Below are 22,546 nucleotides of genomic sequence, written 5' to 3'. Positions count from 1 at the left end.
GGGGGGGGCAAACATCTCCTATTTCTAGGAAACATTAGAATTGTACAAGTCATACTGACTATTTCTACTTTTCTGGAGGAATAATTCTATTGCTTAGAACCTTCTATGTAATTTTGGTGTTATCCACATATCTGGAGTATAATCCACAACAGGAAAGCAACAGAAATATCTAACTTATAGTAGCCAAGTAGAAATATGAGATTGTTTTATCTGACTACACATTCAAGGTTTGTTCTATAAGAATACACAGTTACTTTTGGAAGCGGATTAATAGTTGTACAGATGGGGAAAGCAACAAATACATGATGACATTTTTTGATATAATTCTCAAGATATTTCTTAGATTGTATAGTCCAGAAAGTTTCAGTACAATACATACAGTAAATATTTGTAGAATACACAAATCTAAGTGCATACTATATGCAGGAGTGCACTCCTAACTTTATACAAATAAAAAACGTTTTACGCTCTATTTTATCCTGATATGGCTTCTTTGCTCACTTCCTGAATGTCATGTTCACCTAAGGAAGCATGCATAAGGAATGGCTGTTAGAGGAAAACAACTGAAACAAATAACAAGTCCAAATAAAGCTTCTGCAAATTGCTTGCAATGAGTCTGAGAACATTTTTAAAAGGCAGTTAAAAGGTGTGGACAAGGCAACATCAATGTATAAGGGTCATGAGGATGCTGATCGTGGATGCGAATTACAATGACCTACAAGAAAACAACTTGGAGAAGACGGGCAAACTTTGAACAATGGATGGAACTTCTGAATAAAAAGCAAAAAGATACATCCAATTTTAGTCATAACTTATAAAAACAAAATGAGAAAAAAGGAGTGTGTGTGAGAGAATTAATGAATGAGTACAAGTTGTGCATCCCTTATCCAGAAATCAAAATTCTCCAAAACCAAAACTTGTCCCCGTGGCTGACTGAGATAGAGAGAAAGAAGTTGACTGGCTGCTAAAAAGCAGGAGACCTACTTCCACAAACCCAGATGCACACTAAATCCCAAAATTACATAAGACAACTTTGCATTCTACCAGCAAAAGGAAGTAACAGAAGAAACTGATGAACTTGTCACACCATATAGTAGAGAATCATGTATTGGTTGGCCTTCACATGTGCTAATAAAAATACTTTAAAATTATGTTTTTCAAGAAAGCTTTAGTCACTAATGCTGGTCTATTTATTTATTTGCTTTTTATTTGTTTGTTTATTAGAAGTTTCCTAGGAGAAAGTCTTATAAAAAACAGAAGTAGAGGACACATGTTTGTTTTCCTGAGAGTGAACAGAAAAAGATGGGCCTACCGTAGTCCTATCTCAGCTTGCTGTCTCCAGGTGATGAACTGACTGGCATGACCTCAATTATTATGTAGTTAAATTCCAGAAGCAAAAGGGTACTGATAAAACCCTCCCGTTAAACCCATCTACCTGCCCATGCATAAAACCTAGAATAGCAGGCACTTCAGATACATCAGCATAGCCTCTCAAAGATTCTTTTCCAGTACATTTCCCTCTGCCAAGCCCTTCCCCCCCCTCTTTCTCCAGCACGCAAAAATCCATTACTAAAGGGTCTAATCTCAGCTATCAGTGCAGAGTGCCTTTTAGGGAACCATTAAACCATTTCTCTTGTTTACAGTGCCTGAAGAAAGATGTGAATTATGTCTGTGACAAAGTGGGTGATAACATTTCCAAACTGCAATCAAAATGCAAACTGAAATACATTTAAAGGACAGAGTCCCCGATTTAGTTTTTTCTCCTTTTTTGCAATTTTCTTCACCTGCTCTGAGTTGAACAAACATCTCCAGCAGAAGACCTGTTGCTGTCCATGTTGGTTAAAGGCAGACTTTACAGAAAAGGGAAGTTGAGGTAATGTGCCTGTTTTGTTTGTTTAATCATAGCAAACGATTTTATCATCTCAAGTATCTTCAGTCGATAGAAAACATTGTTGAAAAAATGCCTATTCCCACCACTGCTGTCAAAACATTGCTTTCCTGGATTTTGCTAACATTACGTTTGATAAAAAAAAGAAATGAAAAGAATAAACATCAAGCAAAAAGAATCAAGAATTTCTGGTGTGCAACAACGCCATCAGAACCATTATTCAACCCCCCTTGCTGTTATTTCCATTACTGTGATCTCTCTTGCTCACTTTCTCGACTTGTCAACAGGATGTAATATTGGAGACTTGGTGGATGACTTCTAATCTGGTACTCTCTTTATAGTATGAGAGGGAGAAGGGTAGAAAATACATTGAGACCAAATACACTGTGGTTACCTATAACAACTGTTCTACATCAACTGACACCAATGCATGTGTGCAGATCGGACTAGTGCCTTTTGTCATCAAGGAATATGTCCAAAGAGCAAAAAGAATGTCTTAGCCATTTAATTTTGCCCAGATAATTCCAAGGACCTCATCACATTGAGGTCTTTAAGCTGGGGAACAGCAGATACATTCATGGGGCAGCAGGGCATATCCAGTAGGCAGTGGATGAAATGTATCATTCCCTTTCCCATCCCACGAGAGAACGCATTGCTGCCTGATTTCCCCCCATGTTTCTCTGGTTTACTGAATGAGAACACAGGAAGCCTCTCGTGTTGTCAGGATTCAGTTCAAGGATGCTTCCAGGATGAACCCAGGACAGAGCCCCACTAGACTCCATCCCGGAAGCATCCTAGGATGGAGCTGAAGACCAATGTGAAGAGGCCCCAAGATAAAATCAATAAAGGCTACTACATCAGAGAAAGTGCACCATATATGTGTGTGTGTGTGTGTGTAAAACCTACTTGAAGAAACAAGAACACACTGCAAGACTGCAGCAACTATAGAAGAATTATTTCATAAAATAATGTCTATGGGCTTGTATTTCACAAAATTCTGGAAAGCTGGACAACCAAGTAACCAAGTGCACAATTTCCACTGGAAATTTCACTGGAAAGCCTATTACAAATATTGAGAAAGAAATTTGTGCTTGTGTTGAGTGAGCATTCTTTATCAAAGGGCAGGGATGAATTCTGATGACTTACAACAATCAAACTGATAGATGTTATGTCTATTGTTAGTGCCTGGAAAGATGTATGAAACCCCATATAATTCTCTGTATACACATATTCACAAACACAGAGAGAGTAGGTCCTCCACTTTCTCCCAGTTAGGGTGCAGGACCCTCACAAGTGGGGGAAAATGGCAATTAAAAATTAACACTATATTTTTAATTTGAAAGAACAACTCTCTGGGAATTTTTCGATCCTCCCACATGACTCTATGGTGAATTTCTGGCAGAAATATTTATGCAGAGAGTCAACATAATGGGTGTGTGTGCACAAGTATGAATGTGGGTGTGTATAGATATGTATGTGTGTCCTCTCTCTGTCTAAGAGGGCAACTGATCTATACAGAGATTTGTTTTATGGGAAAAACATCAAAATGTGTACATGAAACACTGAAACAGGGCGAAGAAGCAGAAAGATGCAGACATAAATTAGACGTTTGTTAAACAAATTTGGCTATCTGTCTTTACGAAATTGAGCTTCATAATCAAAGGCTCCGTGATCACTTTTTCCTTAAGAGCTAACTGAATCCAAGCAGAAATATCTGAAGGGAAAAAAATTATATTACTCTCTCCTGTTGTTGCTAGCAAGAATTCAGGTAATTATTTGATCCCTGATCTTCTAACATACACAAAAAGTCATCTGGGCTGAGAAATGTCATTTGCAATGAGGACCACAATGTTTTACCTTTTGGAGACCCAGGATAACTTCTCTACATCTTTGAAAATTATATTCATAGACAAAGATAATTAGAAGTGATCTAATTAACATTTACCAGTTTTATGCTGACACTATACAAAAACAAACCAGAGAAATCCTCTGCCATAGCACACAAGTGTAATATGGGCAAATCTCATGGGATAGACCTTAAAAAGTTTCTTTGACAATGATGAAAATACAATAGTGTCTTTTTTAATGGAATGGGATACGTAGAGACAGCTGAAAAGTAAAACTTGAAGACATATTCCAGTGGTGCTTAACAGGAAATTATGTTTTTAAAAGGACTATTCACAAGAAGAAAGATTGGAAGCTTTTGGAGAAAGAGACTGGATGATTAATTTTCATTTAGATTTCTTACTGGTAAAAATTTCACTGAAATTGTAAGTTCATCCTGGATCACCAAAAACCAAGTCAACGTGGTCCTCATTTTTCATAGTTTTTAATGGAGAATGTTAAACCTTCTCCAGTGCAACTGACTCTCCCTCTCTGTATGTTACAAGATCTGTGATGGGAGGACAGCACCTTACTTAAATTCTTGCCAGTGACAACAGGCGAAGGTAACTCTATTTGTCTTGCCTTTGTTGAGCCTACAGGAAGACATGCTGACATTAAATGACAGTGCATGCTATTTAAAGTTTGGAAGGAAAGAATTGAGTAAAAAAAATGAACTTCACGTGCAAAGAATCAAGATCCCAAAGTATCTGAACTGAGTCCTAAAGAATCATAATCAAGTCTCACAATGTTGAAAAGTAAAAGCATATTCTTCATTTATATGACTCTTTCTGTTTTTAAAGCACCCAATTTTAGTCTCAACTAGAAGAGACCAAAAATAAGTGAGAACTTTCTGAATCATCAGAAAGTAGTTCTGGGGTAAGAAGCAGTGATTTGGGGAAGCAAGAGAACTACCAGATACCTGGCTTTACTGGCACCCATAAACCCAATATCCACCTTTCAATAGAGGCTTTTCTCTTTATTACAAAATGTGTTATTTTATTAATAAAATATATGTAATACCAAATCCCAAATTAAACATAATAGTTCATTTATGACCACATATGACTGGATATTAAAAAACTGTAGCATGTAAATTTTATTTAAGTAATAATATTTATTGCTACTACTACTTCAGTAGGTTATATGTGGTTGCCAGTCTTTTAAAGGGGTCCAATATAATCATACATGACTAGGTATTATAGAACTATTGTGTGTAAACAATATGAAATTATTATTATTAATCCAGCAGATAAGTGGTTTCCAGTCCTTTAGAAGTGATCCTACTATCTTGTGATTGTTCTTTTTCAATTGGAACGTCATCTATTACATGATTTTTCACTGTGCATATTTCTATAGATCTCTGTTGCTGTACAATTCACACCAGCTGGGAAGGATTTACAGTATGTCGCAGCATTAGTCATCAGAACGTCAGTAGCAGCTGATTTACCCATATTTTGCCCGCAAGTACACACAATGTGCGTTGTTGGATGCAATGAATTCTCCTACATATCAATGTGCAAACTTACTTACAGGGGCATTCACGTGAACAATAGCATTAATACTGAAAGCATCCTTCAGTTATCTTTTCCTAAACTGAGAAGTTTAAAAACTTGACAATACTTTGGCAAGGATATTAGATGTAATCCAATCCTATCTGGTTTTGTTTTGGCTTCAGATCAGATCCTTTCAACCCACACTAGATTAGTAGATGGAAACAGCATGGCATCTCATTTTTGGAAACTAATTCAGTGTGATGAGCCCAAGCTTTGGATGGCTGAGCCAACTGGCAAAAATGGACCATGTGGGCGAGATGAAGCCATGTGGGACATTTATCTAACATAACAAAAAAGTACAGCTATGCAGTAGAAGTTGCTACCTTTCCTAGAAAATAACACATCCAAATTAAACTTAAGAATACTAAATGTTAGAAATCTTTTCCAGCCAACATGCCCTCTCTGTAATCTTTACATGAAAAAATGCATGAAGCTCTAAAAGAGAATGGAAACCTCTTTGTCATGAATACTACACAATATAAAATTGACACAGGTACATGACACAGAACAATTTAAAAGCCATTCTGTTGCCCGATATTCACCTAACTGTATTCACTTCAAAATAAGCATCTTATCAACTTATAAGCACATAAAGTTTAAAATGGCCAGAGCTTAAAAAGCATTGCCTCTGCTCTCCAAAAATAAATGTAAAAATGGTCAGTTACCTTTACTAATATTACCTACTCCAACTATGGCAAATCCAGTCTACTTCTGGGTTTGGATAAAGAGATTTTTTATGTTAAATATTGCAGATATTTCCCAAGAAAGACTAACTGCTTATTCCCTGACAATTAATAGGAATGGTGGGAAAACTGGTCAGAGCAGAAAAAACAGCTGTAATGGTTGCATGTTGGCCCAGGGTGCAATAAATTGCATAAATTGCAGTATAATGACCATGATACAATTGAATCTCCTTCCAAGTCAGGGATATCATTCAAAGGATTTGCAAATTATAGTCTAGCATTCATTCATAGCGACTGTCAAGTCCATTCCCACTCTGAAAGCTTAAGGGGCTCTCTCACAAATTTCGAGGAACATTTTACAATGTATCTTGGTTGTAACATCAATGACATACCGTGAAGAGCTGATGAGAAGAGTCTCAAAAAAGTTGTTCACGATTAGCATGACTTTAACTCCACAGATATTCAAAATGTATCCAGAACACTGTCTAGTTTAGCCATGTTGGATTATTTCAATTTGCTGATGATACACACAAGGTGGCTGGTCAGATTAGTCCACTTGCCTGTCCAGTTTTTGCTCTTCACGACTTATTATCGCCAATAGAGATGGAACTGTCCATCTGTGTTGGAGAGATACTAAAATGCTTTTGAAATGTAGAAGCAAATTCTTTAAGGGAAGAGCAGATCAGACATTTCTAAAGAAAGCTAATTTAGAGGACCTCATCACACTAGAGCATGGATCCACGTTCTGCCTCCTGCAGAATTCTGGGACATGTAGTTTAGGGAGGGGGCCTTTAAACTGCTCAGCCAAACAGATCCTGGGCTTCACTAAACTACAAACCCCAGAATTCCGCAGGAGGCAGAAACAGGATTTAAAGTGGATCCAATTATGCTCACCAGGTGAATAAGATTAAAGTCATTTTGTTGTGCAAAGCAAGGATCAGATAAATTTGGACTTGAGGCTACCCAACAGCCTGCTGCGGCCTTAAAATCAGGAAATTTTGCACCCAGTGTCCATTGTTAGCTTATTCCTTCTTCAAAAAAGATAATAGTCAGGCAATTTTTCAGATAACTAAACCCATCTAACTGTAACACCGGGAATAGATGCAGAAACCTGTACTAAAAATAGATCTTTACACTGGTTCCATCCCTCTACAATGGTAATGTGCACTATTAAATTACAATTTTTTAAAAAACAGTCACCTTTCTTTAATTGAAGGAGAAACTTTTAGCAAATTAGAGTCAAGAATTTACATACACACATCATGAGCAAAAAGATTTGAAATGAAGTTCCAGTAAATCATGAAACTCATAAGATTTCATCTTTAAGAGGAACTTGCTGTTACAGCTTGGAAAGAAATGTTCTATTCATCTTTCTGCTGTGCAAACCCTTCAGGCCACTGGGTAACTCTGGAAGCTGCCAATCATACTTGGTCCTTATTTATAATGAAAACAATCCACCCAAATCTAATTTTGGTAACAAGCCATTTACTCCAAATAGCAATGTACCTAAAATATGTAAATGAGATGTTTATGTATGACTACACACTCTCATTATGGCAATAAGAAAATATGAGTTGGTCATTCATTTAATTGAGTTCCACTTGAAGAATTCTGATGGTTAAATTCCAATGAAGACAGATGGAAACCCATCCAAATGGTATTAGTGAATTCTTGTTGAAAAAGACACAGTTAATTAACAATCACAATTGGAAATGTGCTTTAAATATATAAAAAATACATGATTCCCCCCCCCTTAATTTACTTTTTTAAAAATACAGAAAGCCAACTTTACTAGAGCCAGAAAGCTTTAAACTAAATGCCAAGGATGGTTAACCTGCTTCGAAAAGAGCAAAGGCAAAGCAATTACAAAGAAAACTTTTCAATATGCTGCCAGTAAACACCTTGTTAGGTCAAATGACTGATACTGTCCTAAATTGTTTCAGCCCTTAATAGGCTGGAAATCCACATGCATTAGGAGAAGATTCTGTCAACAGACTCAGAAAAGCAAAAAAGAAAAAAGCACGGACATGCACACACATTCACCAAATTACTATTTTGGCTCACATTTGACAAGCTCATTCATGAAAACTCTGCCCGCCACTATTCCTGAAAGCTTTAGCATCTGGTTTACAAATGCTGTGAAATATTCTATACTCGCTTAGTTGCTGCCATTCAAAGAGTTTCTTAGATTCTAAAGTTTGTACAGAAATGCAGTCTTAGGCAGATATTTTAAACCCATACGGAATCAGCCCTCACTCTTTTTATAGTCTGGTGACACTTTAATTTCCATTCTAGACATCTGACCCACATGTTTTGTGATTCAAGTATGAAATAGCCCTAATTACATGTGTTCCCCATCAAATGCAAACAGATCATAAGAAGAAAAGTAATTTGAAGCAATAAGAGATGAAGCTTTGAGAAATAACCAGAGATTATCATCAACCTCAAAGAAACTTGCATAATAACAGTGAAAGAAAGAAAATATTGGGGGGGGGAGGGGAATCTGTTAAAGGCAAACCAATTTGTTGCACTAACCTGGAAAATTCTACTAAAACAAAATTCCTCCCATCTATTATGGAAATGGCTAATTTCAAGGAACACAAGAGAACTACAGAATGGATTATTTAAAAAGCTGAATTCAATTGTACTCAAAACCATAGGGCTCTACAAATACAAACATGCACACACACTTTAAAGACCTTCAGTTATGGTTATCCTTGGACATTTGCATTTTGAAAATAATTTGTTGAAGTTACATTTCCATGCTCCTCCTCCCCAAATGACTGCCACTGTAGTCTTGTTTCTCCTTAGTTTGATAAAGCATGTGCTTAACATAGTAAATTGTTTTAACTCACTGGAGGAGGTTGATTGAACAAGCAGCCAAGAAAAGTCAAACGGATTAAGCAGATTAACTATTTCCAGTATCTTAAGCATTTCCAATGAGAAAAAATAACAAGTGTTCAAGCCTGTTTTTGTTCTGGTGTCGTACTTTTACTTTTTTTTCACTTAAGAGGAACTACACTTCTCTTCCAGGGAGAAATTTAACTTCCTATGGAAATGGCCCTAAATTCTTGATCAAATAGAGGTCACAATGAAAGGCAATCCATTGTTCTTACAGCTTGAATGAGAAAACCTGAAAATGATGCTTTTTTTCCTTTTTAAGCCCGAATTTCAGTGAATAAAGAGCTGTCAAAAATGCTCGAAACTCAAAATGTTCATGAACTGAAAATTAATTTCTAGTGCAATTAATCAATACAACTTTGAATTACTAAACTAAAATGAGTGACATCCACCTCCCCAGAAGGGAGAGAAGCTTGAAGGGGTTGCTAAGAATTGCTAAAATGACCAAAAACCAGGCAATTAAAATGATTAAATTGAGAGATTTCACAACTCACTTTATTATTGATCCATTGTCGGTTAGGTTCTGTTAACACTACACTTAATCAGATGGTTTAATATTTTGTCTAGCAGGCACGATAATTAAATACAAACCTGGAACATGATCTGGCTAAAAAAATAAAGTTTGTATTGGCCTGGAGGGCGCTGTGCCTACAAATTGCACTTCTAGTTTTATATAGAACTATATTAGACTTTCAACTCTGTTAACCTTGCTCAATCATACACCATACTTCCAAGAATTCCTGAAACATTTCATACCTCATTTAATCGGTATGTGATCCTGTTCCAATGCACAGAAACAGGGAGGAAAAAACCACTGCTTACAAGTAAGAGACAATTTATCTACTGATTCTAAGACACATTCTGTTTTGCTTCTTATACATGTTGAATAATCCCAATCCAAAATGCTTGGGACCAGAAATGTTTTGATTTTGGGTTTTTCGGATTTTAGAAAATCTGTATTTGCATATACATATATAAGAAGATATGTTGGAGGTGGGATTCAAGTCTAAACTTCCTTTATGTTTTATATACAACTTATACACATAGCCTGAAGATAATTTCAGACAATGTTTTTTTTAATTTTGTGCATGAAACAAAGTTTCTGTACATTGCACTATCAGAAAGCAAAAGTGTCACCATCTCAACCATCTCTGTGGACAATTTTGGATTTTGGAATTCTGGATAAGGAATGCTCAACCTGTTTAAACAAGTGTTTTCAATATTTCATGTGCCTCCACTCCTAACACAATGGCCAGAAATGCAAGAACAATAAGATACACAATGACAGCAATTCATTAGTAGGTGTATTGTTTTATTAAAAATGATTGAGTTTACTGCACATTTCTTAGCCTTTTGCCCTCTAGATGTTTACGACTTTGGCAGCCAGAGTTCCTGGGCATTGGCCACATTAGATGGAACTTCTGGAACCTGAAGTCCAAACAATCTACAGACTCAAATGTTTTATAGAAGCCCCAGTGACAATAGGCTCACACTTTGAGGTGTGTGGGTAAGTCCAAATACATAATCCTGGCTTTATGAGGATAGCATTCAAGGTCTTCATCAGTTGTGTTTTCATTGGCAGGCTCCCCAAAATTCAAATTTGCATTGGCCCAAAATAGGCTGTGCTAGTTCTCCCTTCCCCATAAAAACCAATAAATAGCTTGCTTATTATTGCTGACCCACCTGCAATCAAACCTGTAATAATATCCATCCCCTCTTCAATCGCTGCAAATTTCCAAGATTCCTGTACAAAAAGCAGAAAGAAGAAGCTGCAGGTGGAAACTGTTAACAGTTCCAGTATCTCATGCTTAAAAAGTGGAAGACAACAGCATTGCCAAGGAATATAACATAAGTTCTGTAGAGCAGTGCAATTTAAATTGATGACCCATTGACCAATGCTGGTTTGGAGCTACCTGCTTCTGGACCACAACAAGTTTCCAGGAAAGAAAGAAGAAACTGTAGCCAAAAGATACAAATATAGGACCAGTCTTTGGCACATTGGGGGAGAAAACTGTTGGGCCTCCATCCCAGATAACTTGAGATGCACTGCTGTAGTGAATGAGAAGGCAACTGCAGAAGGAAAAGAGGTAAGTTAAATAGCATTTCTCTCCATTTTTATAAAAGTAAATCTGAATGTAGCAAATAAGGAAAGAAAGCAGGATAAATATTTGCAGTTGAGGTGGAAGAGAAATGTAGAAACCAAAGTAGAACTTCTGATTATCACACAAAGCAATATAAGTGCACCCTAAACTAACCCTGGTTTTCCTAAGTGTTACTACAGGTGAAATTTCTCAAGTTTCGCGTTCAGCCCTAAAACAAAAGAGGAAGAAGCACAAATCCTCCCTATTACCTGAAGCTTCATCTGTCAATAGCCATCTAAAGGTCATGACTGAAAAACTAATTACATATAAGAATCAGATATCAAAGTAATGAGTGCTATGAAACACTGACTCTAATCTGAGTCTCATTGGTTTCAACAAGTCTTAAATTGACTAATCCTGTGATTGTTTACACTGCAGCAATGGAGTTATGATACATTCGGCACCTTATGTAAATATCTACTAGATCAGATTTCTGGTTGCCCCTATCATAGTGAAAAACATTAGTGGATTAAATACAGCCAGCACTCCATCACTGAGTCCACAGCATTACATTTTTTAAAAATACACACAAACATACACATATCATATATCGTATATTTCTGCACAGGTACCTAAATGGGCCTAAATGCACTAAAGATACCAGTTCTTGTCTGACCTTGCAAGCTAATCCACATCAGCCCTAGTTAGTACTTGAATGGGAGATTGCCAATAAATATCAAGTACGGTATTCAGAGGAAAGAAGTGGAAAAGCCACCTCTGAGTGTTCCATACCCCAGAGACACACTCTCTCTCTCTCTCTCTCTCTCTCTCTCTATATATATATATATATATATATATATAAATGAGAGATACACACAAGGTACATAATGAGACAACTGAGCAATCTGTATGTTCTGTCCCTCTTTAGTTTAGCAGTTAATTCTGTTTATTGATCTCCGTATCAGTTAATGAATGAATACACTGGTTATTTTATTTTATGAGTAAATTCATAAACAATAATACGAAGAAAACAAACCCAAAATAAAAGTTGCAAAACCATGGACAGAACGTGTCCTTTCTCTTCCAAATTCTATCAGATGCATTTGAAGGTAATCATTCTAAATGCAGGGAGAAATACACAGAGGCAAGGGAGTGGAGAGTCCTTTCTTGTTTACAATAATGTTTGAGACAGCATTTGGAATGTGATCACATAATGCCATGTCTATTAGCCAACTATTACTTAAAACCAGAACTTCATACTGTTTGCTATTTTATTCAGGTCATACCAATATTAGGCCTTAGGACTATGAGGATTTCTTAACTTTGAAGTCAAATCATAACCTTGAAATATGTTTCATGAGCACATACACTCTTCTCTCTTGCATTGTCTCTCCATTGCTCTCAGCATTTCCTCTCTCCACATGAAAGAAGGAAAACCTATTTCAAATCTTCCGGGATCCCTGGGGTAGCCCCCTTTTCTCACTACATCCTGAATTCTGGGCTGTAGCAGGAGTATGTATTTATTGCCCTCCTACATTTCCTGTTGCTTGGAAAACAACTAAGCAACAACAAAAAGGAGTTCTTCCAGCAAAAATACTACCATGGCACTTCAAGAAGAAGGGGCATTCCCCAAGGATTAGAGGGCACGAATTGAAGAGTGTGGGGTTGATATGACTACATGACACAACTATGGCTGTAGTTATAAAACCCAAGATAACCAGCCTTACTCATCCATGTGATTCCAGTGCTCAATAGGTGTCCCTCCATGGAGCTCACACTATAAGGGAAGATGTGAACGTCATGACTGAAAGAATCATAGACTGCTTCTACATTGCCATATTGTGAGGTTTGAACTGCATTATATGGTCAGTGTAGAACAAACCCTAGACAGTAAAACAGATTCACAAGAAAACAGATCCCAAAACAACCCTATCCAAAAGCTGTTTTTCTTTAAAAGATAATTCTTCAAGCCAATGCCTCCATCTCAGACCAAAATGGTCCTCATTCCCTCCAGAACAGTAAAAAAGGGAAAGATTTCCAGTTTCAATGTTGCTGTTTTTTGAATTAACAATTCTCAGTTGACAAAAAGATGGAGTACACTCATAATAACATTCTGGATTAGAATCATTATTCATATGTTCAAAAAGTCACATTCTTAGATTTAGCCAACACACCTTTCCTTCTCTGATGGTGGGACATAGAGAAAAGAGTATGTGTCTGCACATACACAAATGTTAGCGAACAGAAAAAAAATATCCTTTAAAAAAAAGACATTCAATGTTCTTTGGCAAAGTTCCATTCGTGGAATGTAATATAATATTCAAGCTTTCACCTTTAGGCATACTTGCAATCAAACTGTAGCTTATTTTATTTAAAAGCAGCCATGATTTCCTAAGTCAAACCTCAATTAATTACACTGCTCTTCCAAATGTAAGTACTAACCATGTCTAATCTAATGAACAGCATATGCTTAGTTCATGTTATGACAGAGCCATTACTTACGTCGATAAACTGCATACACTTCCCACAGCTGTAATAAGGGACAGGAAAATACTCCAATTAAAGGATACTGAAGACTTTGAAGGGGGAGAAAAGAAAAGCAATCTGTTGCTCACATAAGGGCATATAATAGAGCTATTAAAAGGTTAGCTTCCAAAGGCCAAGATTACATCTCTTTCAATTCAACATATCTCAAAATATCAATCCTCTTTTCATTTCTTATAACCTAGCACAAGTGCACTGGTACTAAGTAGGTGAAGCAAGACGAAAGATTAAAGAGTGATTTGCATTTAAACAAACACACACACATACACAGAAAATCTAAATTCAAGGTTTTCAATTTAAAATAGATACTAAACATTCTTAACTGTTTTAGGTTACTACAAAATAAGGAGCTGCCTTAAAAAAACAGATTTACCCCATCAACATTTTCATTAAAATTCTTTACAAAAGTCATATTTTATGCTTTAACCACTATTATTTTCTATTATACTTACAACTTCCATATTCTCTCCCACCATATATGTTTTAACACATTGCATTTTCATTATGTGCAATTTTTAAAAAAATTAGTTTTTGGCAGAACACCTTGAAATCTTCTGGAACTGAGGCAAATTTTTCCTAGATCCTTATCCATCATGTGCTGTTTTTTTCCCCTATTCTTTTTTTCTTTGTAACTCTGCCATAACCTGGTATTTTTTATTGAACAAATCAGAACTTGATAAAGTTGGGTTGTTTTTTGTGTTTGTTTTAACTACAACTAGATGTGCTGGCAACTAAAGTTCCTAACAAGAAACTTTTCCAAGCTCTGGCAGAAATTCAGGATTAGGATTTCATCAAGGAGCCCCAATATTAGTGCGATGAGGCAATAATAGGAAGCCTACTTCACTGACTGGAGCCAGCATGGTATCCTGAGTTGGTTTAAGCAACTGATTTTAAAGTAGATATAACTGATTTTAATGTCTGTGTATATGTATAATTATTATGTCTCGGCATGGGTTGCTTGCCATATATACGTTGTGCTCTGCCCTGAGTCCCCTTCAGGGTGAGAAGAGCAAAATATAAACGTTTTAAATAAATATTATATGTCTCCAAATTAAGTAGATTTCTGAACTTCCAAGTCACTTGTCCTCTCAGAATGTCCTTTGCCCACAGTCTCTTTTAATCTATCAATTGTGAAGATTTTTGAACAATTATAAAAGGTTGCAAAACCTGTTTGCTAGTGGCAGAAGTAAATATGCAACACAAACAGGAAACTGCTGCAAAGTGCTGCCAACACTTTGAAAAAGTCATTGTTGTTCTTTAGCCTAAAATGTCTGCATACTAGAAATAGCACAGGGCAAATTCTGTAATGTAAGATTAATGTCATTGGATGGTACCAAAAGAGAAAAATGAAGTATGTGAATTAGCTTTCATATCTGGGTTCACACCTCCATTGCAAAATCTTTCAAAATGAATTCATTTCTAGGGTAAGAATAAATCTGGACTGAACTGTCAGAACAATTCTGTAAATAACTCCTCTTCAAAGTACTCACATTTGGACAGAATGCAGTTTACCATCCTTTAACTTTATTTCAATGAAACTGAGGATGACAGACAATTACAATTAAAACAGAGAGTACTTTGAAGCATATGTAAACATGTTTACACTTATAAATAAATGTGAAGGCAAGATGTTGGTTTGCAAACAGATGTACATAAATCTGGCATCCCACACTACAAGTAAATCACATCTAGTTTTCAACATTTTTGAAACTAAAATCTTTAGTAAACTAATGACTGTTCATTCTTTGCTGCATACAGGAGAAACCATGACTACTAATGAGAACTTCATTTGCCACTACACAAATATGCTATATACTCATATATAAGCCTAAATATTTTAAGTTTAAAAAACTGAAAAAAGTAGACTAAATTATCCATGAATCAAGGTGAGCACTGTACTTATCTCTTATTTTTTAAAAGGAACCATCATCTTCTCTGAGTAGAGTGGTGAAAAGCAAGAGCTTAATCCATCGCAGGAGAACCTAAAAGAGGTACCAATCCCATCTACACTCTCCACCATAGTACTGTTTCTGGTCTTTTTTAAATGTCTAGGTGGGAAAACAGTGGTGGTAGTGGCTGGGAGGGATGATCCCTGAGTTAGTATTGATGTTTTCCCCTCTGAGCAGAAAGACCCTTGATGTGTTCATGAATCACATCAAAATCCATAATTTTGGCCTCAAAAACCTGGTCTCGACTTACACACAAGGTAGACTTATACATGAGTTTATATGGTACTTTGAGCTAGAAAGACCCACATACATGTTTCCAGCTATAACTGAAATGACAAAATATGAACAAGGAAATGCAAAGCAAATGAGGCCTGTGAACATTAACATGCAATGATTGTATATTCTTGCATACACTGAATCCTTCCAAATGAAAAGAAAAAAAATCTTTAAAAATAACTGGGTATATAAAATACCTTTAAAAGCAGGGGGACCTAATGCACCTCTACAGGTTTGGTTCCAGGGCCCATAGATTCATGTCTAGTCACTTTTCAAACACACAAACAAAGATGTTCAATAGATAACAATCTTAGCATGAACCAAGATTTAAATCTGCAGTAAACATCCAGGAGGAGGATGGAGGGGGTTAAACTGATTTGGTTAAGAAAACCTAGAAATGGCAACTTAGAATCATAGAGTTGGAAGAGCCATTCCTGGATGCTCTTGACACCTTGTCCATCATAGGTGGATAGATAGATCAAAGCACTCCTGAAAGATGACTATCCAGCCTGTTTAAAACCCTCCAAAGAAGGTAAGCCCTCCCTTCTCTGGACTAAAGAATTCAGCAGGTTAAAGAACGACAGCCAATGGTTGATACTTTGGTTTTCCATGTCAAAGGATCACATTGAGGGATATGGGCTTAAACTACCTATTCTGTAATAGGGAGGTGGTGGTTTCAGTGAGCAAAGCATGTTCACCTCAGAACAGCAAGGTCATACTTTAAAAATAATAAAGTTTCCAAAACAATTAGGCATTGCTGTTGTCTATATACATTGGCAGAAAACAGCCATTAGTTTTATAGTAGTATTCTGCCAGTTGTGCATCGAATCAATACTGAAGCTAAATATATCAAGGACTTTTTACCCTTCAGAGTTAGGAGTTACATATTTAAAAAATACCTCTACTGTCTGTAGAAAAAAATACAAGATCTACTTATTAAAACCAAAATAAAGCTTTCAAGTTGCAACTACAACCACAGATTAAAGGCATTATTGACTAGAAGGAGCCTACCGGCAAACGCTCTTGCTTGCTATATGCATTAGGAATTGGCTTCATCAAACTTAAGTACACCCCCAAAAAGATTCTCCAGAGAAAAGAAAAATACTCCTGTTAAATACAGACTCATGCTTGGAGCTAACCACAAAATGAAACCATAGAAATCAGTCGAAGAGAGAAAAGACAACTGTGTTATTAGAATGGTTTTACTTTGTTGAAAGAGGAGAAAGAATCAACAAGGGCTTCTCGTGTCAGTAAAAACTGAATCAAGAAAAATGTTTCTGACCAGAATCCACACTGGATGGCATACATCAAACAAGTACCATGATATTGTGTAACTCCCTGTTTTGTAGATAGGAAATTGGGATGAAGCTTGTAAATAGAGGTTCATAGCTTGCTGTAGCGTTGTTAACCTAGGACCATCTTTGTTATGAGATTATTGGGAGGATGAAAGATCTCATCATACGACTGATTTTCAGTGTCATAGAATGCTTCTACCCCAGTTGAGCCATGGAGCCCCATGGCGCCCATTAGACACTTTCAGCAGAGCACCAAGGCTCAACCAGGGCATAAGTCTCCTATGATGCTGCGCCGGCAACATGGGAGCCTCTCCATGTTCCATTAGGAACAGTGGGACTGACATGGGGGGAAGCTGCACGGCAACACTTCCCGTGTGATGGGGAAGCATTGCTGCTGGCAGGGCACAGGGATTGCCCAGCTGTCCCGACAATTCACCATGGAGGCTGCTGAATCAGAATACAAGACCTCATCAATGAGATAAGGTCCTTGGTGGAGGAGTTGCTTTGAGGTCACTGGAGAAAAGTAGTATATCAATATAATCTTCTAAAACTAACTCAAATAATTGTGCTCAGGTTTCAGAACACGAGAAAGAAGGTAAGTAGTGTGTAAAAGAGTAAAGAGAATTCATGTAAGACCGCAGAGCTGATATGTAGGAAAGAAAATAATGGACTAGATGAGCACACAATCCCTTTTACATGGATTCAGAATAAAGTTATGAAGAAGATGATGGGATCACATATACAAGCATCGCCCTCAATGGTCACATCTTTGAGAGACAGAGAGTAATATCTTCTCACATTGAGGTGAATGTCCTTATCAGCTTCCATGTAATTAGGATTTGAGCATTATCGCAATTTCTATAACACAAAAGCTTCCATGGAAGTTATTTCCCTCAAATCCTTTGAACTCAGTGCCCAAGGTTAGGATGTTGCACACGTGGAGCTCTCAGGCATAAATCTGATATTGCCACTCTTAGAATCAGGGAATCATAGAATCACAGAATAATAGAGTTGGAAGAGATCACATGGGCCATCTAGTCCAACCCTCTGCGATGCAGGAAAAGCACCATCAAAGTATCCCTGACAGATGGCCATCCAGCCTCTGTTTAAAAGCTTCCATGCAAGGAGCTTCCACCACATACCCAATTCTTTAAGACACTCCTCATAGGGTATGGTCTCCAGACCTTTGATCATTTTAGTCGCCCTCCTCTGGACATCTTCCAGCTTGTCAATATCTCTTTTGAACTGTGGTGTCCAGAAGGAGGGATAGATATGATGTAAATAAATAAATATTCCAGGTGAGATCTAACCAAAGAATTCCTTGTTAAAATTCTTTCGTTAGCTCTCTAATCTGTTAAGGTCATTTTGAATTCTGATCCTGTCCACTGGAGTATGGAGTATTGGTGTCATCTGCAAACTTGATAAGCATGCCCTCTAAACCTTCATTCAAGTCATTAATAAAGATGTTGAACAGTACTGGGCCTAGGCCTGAATCCTGCAGCACTCCACTCGTCACTTATTTCCAGGATGAAGAAGAACTAGTGGTGAGCACCCTTTGGGTTCAGTTGCTTAAGCAATTACTAATAATAGCATTACCGAGCCCACATTTGACTAGCTCATACAACCATTTTGAATGCCTGAATCGGCTTACTGTAACAACTAATCAAAGACAGTGCCTCGTTTGTAAAATATCCCTTCCTTGCAGAGCCTAGAAAATATATTTTGGGGGACTATAACAATTCCCAGAATCCTTTCCCCCATGTAGCCTTGCTAATGATAAGTTTTCAAAACTGATCACTTCTGTTATCTGAAATTTAATAATTAGTCCCAAATTTACATAAAGGGAACAAGAAGTATTTTTTTTCAAAGCACTCATTTAGCTTAACAGGCAAGAGGCTATGACTGAACTTCAGTCTCAAAGGGAACTGAGCAGCAAATGGGGAAGACACTGCCAGCACTACTCTGGCCCTCTGCAGATGGTAGCAATGGGATCACAGCAGTATAATGTCAGTCATGCATGAGTGCTCCCTGCAACTCCCAAAGATGGCTCCAACTCAGAGCCATAATGGAGAAGGTGTCCTGAGGTGATGGCAAAGTCAGTGAGAAGCAACCCCTGCAGAATATCCCTTAGACGTACTCTTAGAAACACCTTACAGTACTAGGTAGGCCTTCTGTCTGATTTAGCCAGGTTCTTTTACTCAGCTTTTAAATATATATTTCTTTAGTATGTTCCCTAAATGCTCAAAATTTGTAAAGTAAACCATACCAATGACAAGTCAGTGAACTGCAAGATTCTGGAATCTGGCAGGCAATTCATGCTCCAACAGTAAATCAAAGACAAACTAGAGATTTTCCAGGTTTACCTCCCACCAGCTCCCAGGTTAGCCTTCTCTGTTTCAATATCACACAACTAGTGCAGCTTGAGTGTTCACAAAAATAAAGTTCATGCTATTTTAGCTCAACAGCAAGAGAGATTGTGCCAAAATCTATTCCTGCTAATAACTACTCCAAACAGGAAGAGATTTTGGCTGCAATCCTACATCTACTTACTTAGGAGTAAGTTCTGCTGAACTCAATGAACTTTTTTTTAAAGGAGCAGATTTATATAGGACTCTGATGCTGAGAAATACCTTGCAATGTACTGTTGAAAAAATACACAATATATTGGCTCTTTCATGTTGCTGCTTTAACAAACACACTGTACTGCTGTCACATATATTTACCATTTTCACTGCTGACAACCACAGTGCTATCTTTGTTGGAAAACATTCCCAGCAAAGCAAAAAGTTTAGAGGTAGCTTGGGAGACCTTTCCCAACAGCATTATCATCAACAATAATGGAGAATTCCCTGAAAAGCTGAGCAGGCAAGTCTCTTTAGTTTAGGTCAATTCTTTAAAATCCCTCTCAACAGAATCTGCAAAAAAGTGGGGGGCAAAATGTCTTTCACTGGCTCCTCAATTGAACATCCACTTGTGTTTTTTTTTTTGTCTTGCATAGTTGGAGTTTCACACTACTTAAATCACATTGGACATCAAGAAACAATCTGCATCTGTGAAAGATCCTTAACAGCTCCATTGGCACAAAGAAAGCTTCGGAATCACCTATCATTATCAAAAATCTTAATATTTTACAGTGGAGGCAAAAGGAGTGCTTGCTATTTTCAATAGTAATATATGTCTGATTGAGCTCTCAGATACTGGTCCAAAGGGGGTCTGTTTAGAAGTCAGAGCATACAACAACAAATGCAGCTGGTTGCCTGATGCTCGTATGAAACACACAAAAAAATCACCAGGAAACATCACCCAATTTTTGCAGTCAGTTCCATATTATGAGACAACCAAGTTGCCAATGTGCACATTTCTTCCACTGTCCTGATTTTAAATAGGCTCCCCTTTTTCAGAAGAGAAAAGTAGTACATGCCCCTTTCTTTCAGAAAAGCAAGCATGAGGTAGTATAGAAACACACAAATAGCCCTAATAATTTGCTTAAGCCTGTGACATTTTGAACTACTAGGTCATTCTATTAATTAATTAGTTTGGGGTTTTTTCCCCATCCCAGATTTTGTCAAGCTTTCAAGTTTTACTAAACCAAGATTGTTGTAGTTTCGACATACCATGCGAAGACATGATTCACCACAAAAGAACAATAATGCTTGATAAGGTAGAACGCAGTAAGAAAAGAGGAAAACCACATTACAGATAGAAAGAAAGCCACGGGTCTGAGTAAGCAAGATGTAAGGTCTTTAACAAATACGTAGTATCAGATCTGTTTGGCAACCCAGTAATGGTACATTCCCCTATTTGTTACATGGACCCCCTTCCTCGACTCAGTATAATTTTCCATTTCTTGTCAGCCATCATCTCTCCCACAGTCATAAGTATGTCCTCGATCCAGATCGTAAACTTCAGAACATGAAAACTTATTTAGAGAAATCTGCAAAATGTAACAGTAGATATGTCTCAGATTTGCCACTGATGATCATGATCATTCAGCGACTTTGCTTATAACGGATATTGTATGAAACAATACATTTTTGGAGCTTGTGGGTATAATGTACATAGCTGGATCTAAGTTGAAAACGCTGAAACCTTTGCCAGATTAACTCTACAGAAAGCTTGTTTGACCTTTACTGTAGAAAGTGAACACAAGGAAAACAAACAAATAAATGCTCATTTAATAGTACTGAATACATTATAACCAAAGAGGTTGGAGTAACAATAATATTAAGAAAACAGTGTCTTCATGTACATATATGCATGCACACGCATGAACACAGGAATATGGAGAGAGAGAAACCAGACTAAATTATATGCATGGAGACCTTTCAAAAACGTTTAAATTTCCAAGGGGAAGCACTGGACTCCTGCTAATATGTGATGGGATTTTTTTATTCACAGTTTATAGCCTTTTACTAAGAATCATTGACTTCTTTTGTGACAATCATTGGCAAAGCAAAGGCTAGAGTGCTGCAAGATGAAGTTTCATTGTGCAATCGCTTTGCCTCATTCATGGAATTGTACAGGGATCTAGACATCTTTATCTTTCATTTGTCACCTTCTCATATTTTACACTGCTTCTTCCATTCTTTTCTCTTTTCAAAATACTGCAGAAAATCTGTTAAGGAGAGTGGTGAAAGGGGCTAACTGCAATGCCTTTGACTGCTAGAATGAGAAGTATACCAGGAAGTATATTTCTGTCTGGAAGTATACCAGGATACCAGCAGAATTGTATACTCTGAGAGAAATAATTTACATATGTCCTAAATTGCATTTTCCCCACCGTACAAGGTATTGAATGTATTGGCCTCTGTGATCTAACCCTATGTCATATGGCATTATTTTTTGTACATTCATACTACAGTAAAGGTTTCCCCTGACGTTAAGTCCAGTCGTGTCCGACTCTGGGAGTTGATGCTCATCTCCATTTCTAAGCCGAAGAGCCGGTGTTATCTGTAGACACCTCCAAGGTCATGTGGCCGGCATGACTGCATGGAATGCCGTTACCTTCCCGCCGGAGCGGTACCTATTGATCTACTCACATTTGCATGTTTTCGAACTGCTAGGTTGGCAGAAGCTGGAGCTTACAGCGGGCGCTCACTCCACTCCCCGGATTGGAATCTGGTCCCTTTCGGTCTGCAAGTTCAGAAGCTCGGCGCTTTAACACACTGAGCTACCGGAGGCTCCTCATACTACAAGAGTAGCCCAAAAATATATGTAGCAAAGTGGCAATGTTATTTGGAACATTATCTATCTATCTATCTATCTATCTATCTATCTATCTATCTATCTATCTATCTATCTATCTCTCTATCTCTCTATCTCTCTATCTCTCTATCTCTCTATCTCTCTATCTATCTATCTATCTATCTATCTATCATCTTTGCTTAAGGTCTATGTTGTGTTAAAATCAATATTTAAGGCATTGAAAATGATACTGCTTTACAAGGGCTCAACAACTATTATTTAATATTATTGCTGAGCTTGGCATGACA

The 22,546-nt window shown here is 37.2% G+C and overlaps 1 protein-coding gene across 10 annotated transcripts in view; it reads right to left on the bottom strand.

Moving 5' to 3' along the window:
- Positions 1 to 22,546, bottom strand: part of etv1 (ETS variant transcription factor 1) — a 115,398-nt gene that overhangs the window by 51,703 nt on the left and 41,149 nt on the right. For 3 of the 10 annotated variants that reach the window (XM_062984291.1, XM_062984292.1, XM_062984290.1), the window contains one exon: positions 10,593 to 10,653. The exons of the other annotated variants lie outside the window; for them this stretch is intronic. In XM_062984291.1, the coding sequence (XP_062840361.1) occupies positions 10,593 to 10,653 (61 nt within the window). The remainder of the gene's footprint in view (positions 1 to 10,592; positions 10,654 to 22,546) is intronic. 10 annotated transcript variants of the gene reach the window in all.

This window comes from Anolis carolinensis, chromosome 6 (genome assembly GCF_035594765.1).
Source record: "Anolis carolinensis isolate JA03-04 chromosome 6, rAnoCar3.1.pri, whole genome shotgun sequence".
NCBI classification, from domain to species: Eukaryota; Metazoa; Chordata; class Lepidosauria; order Squamata; family Dactyloidae; genus Anolis; species Anolis carolinensis.
The sequence above is the reverse complement of the archived record's forward strand: the minus strand, read 5'-3'. Positions and strand labels throughout refer to the sequence as shown.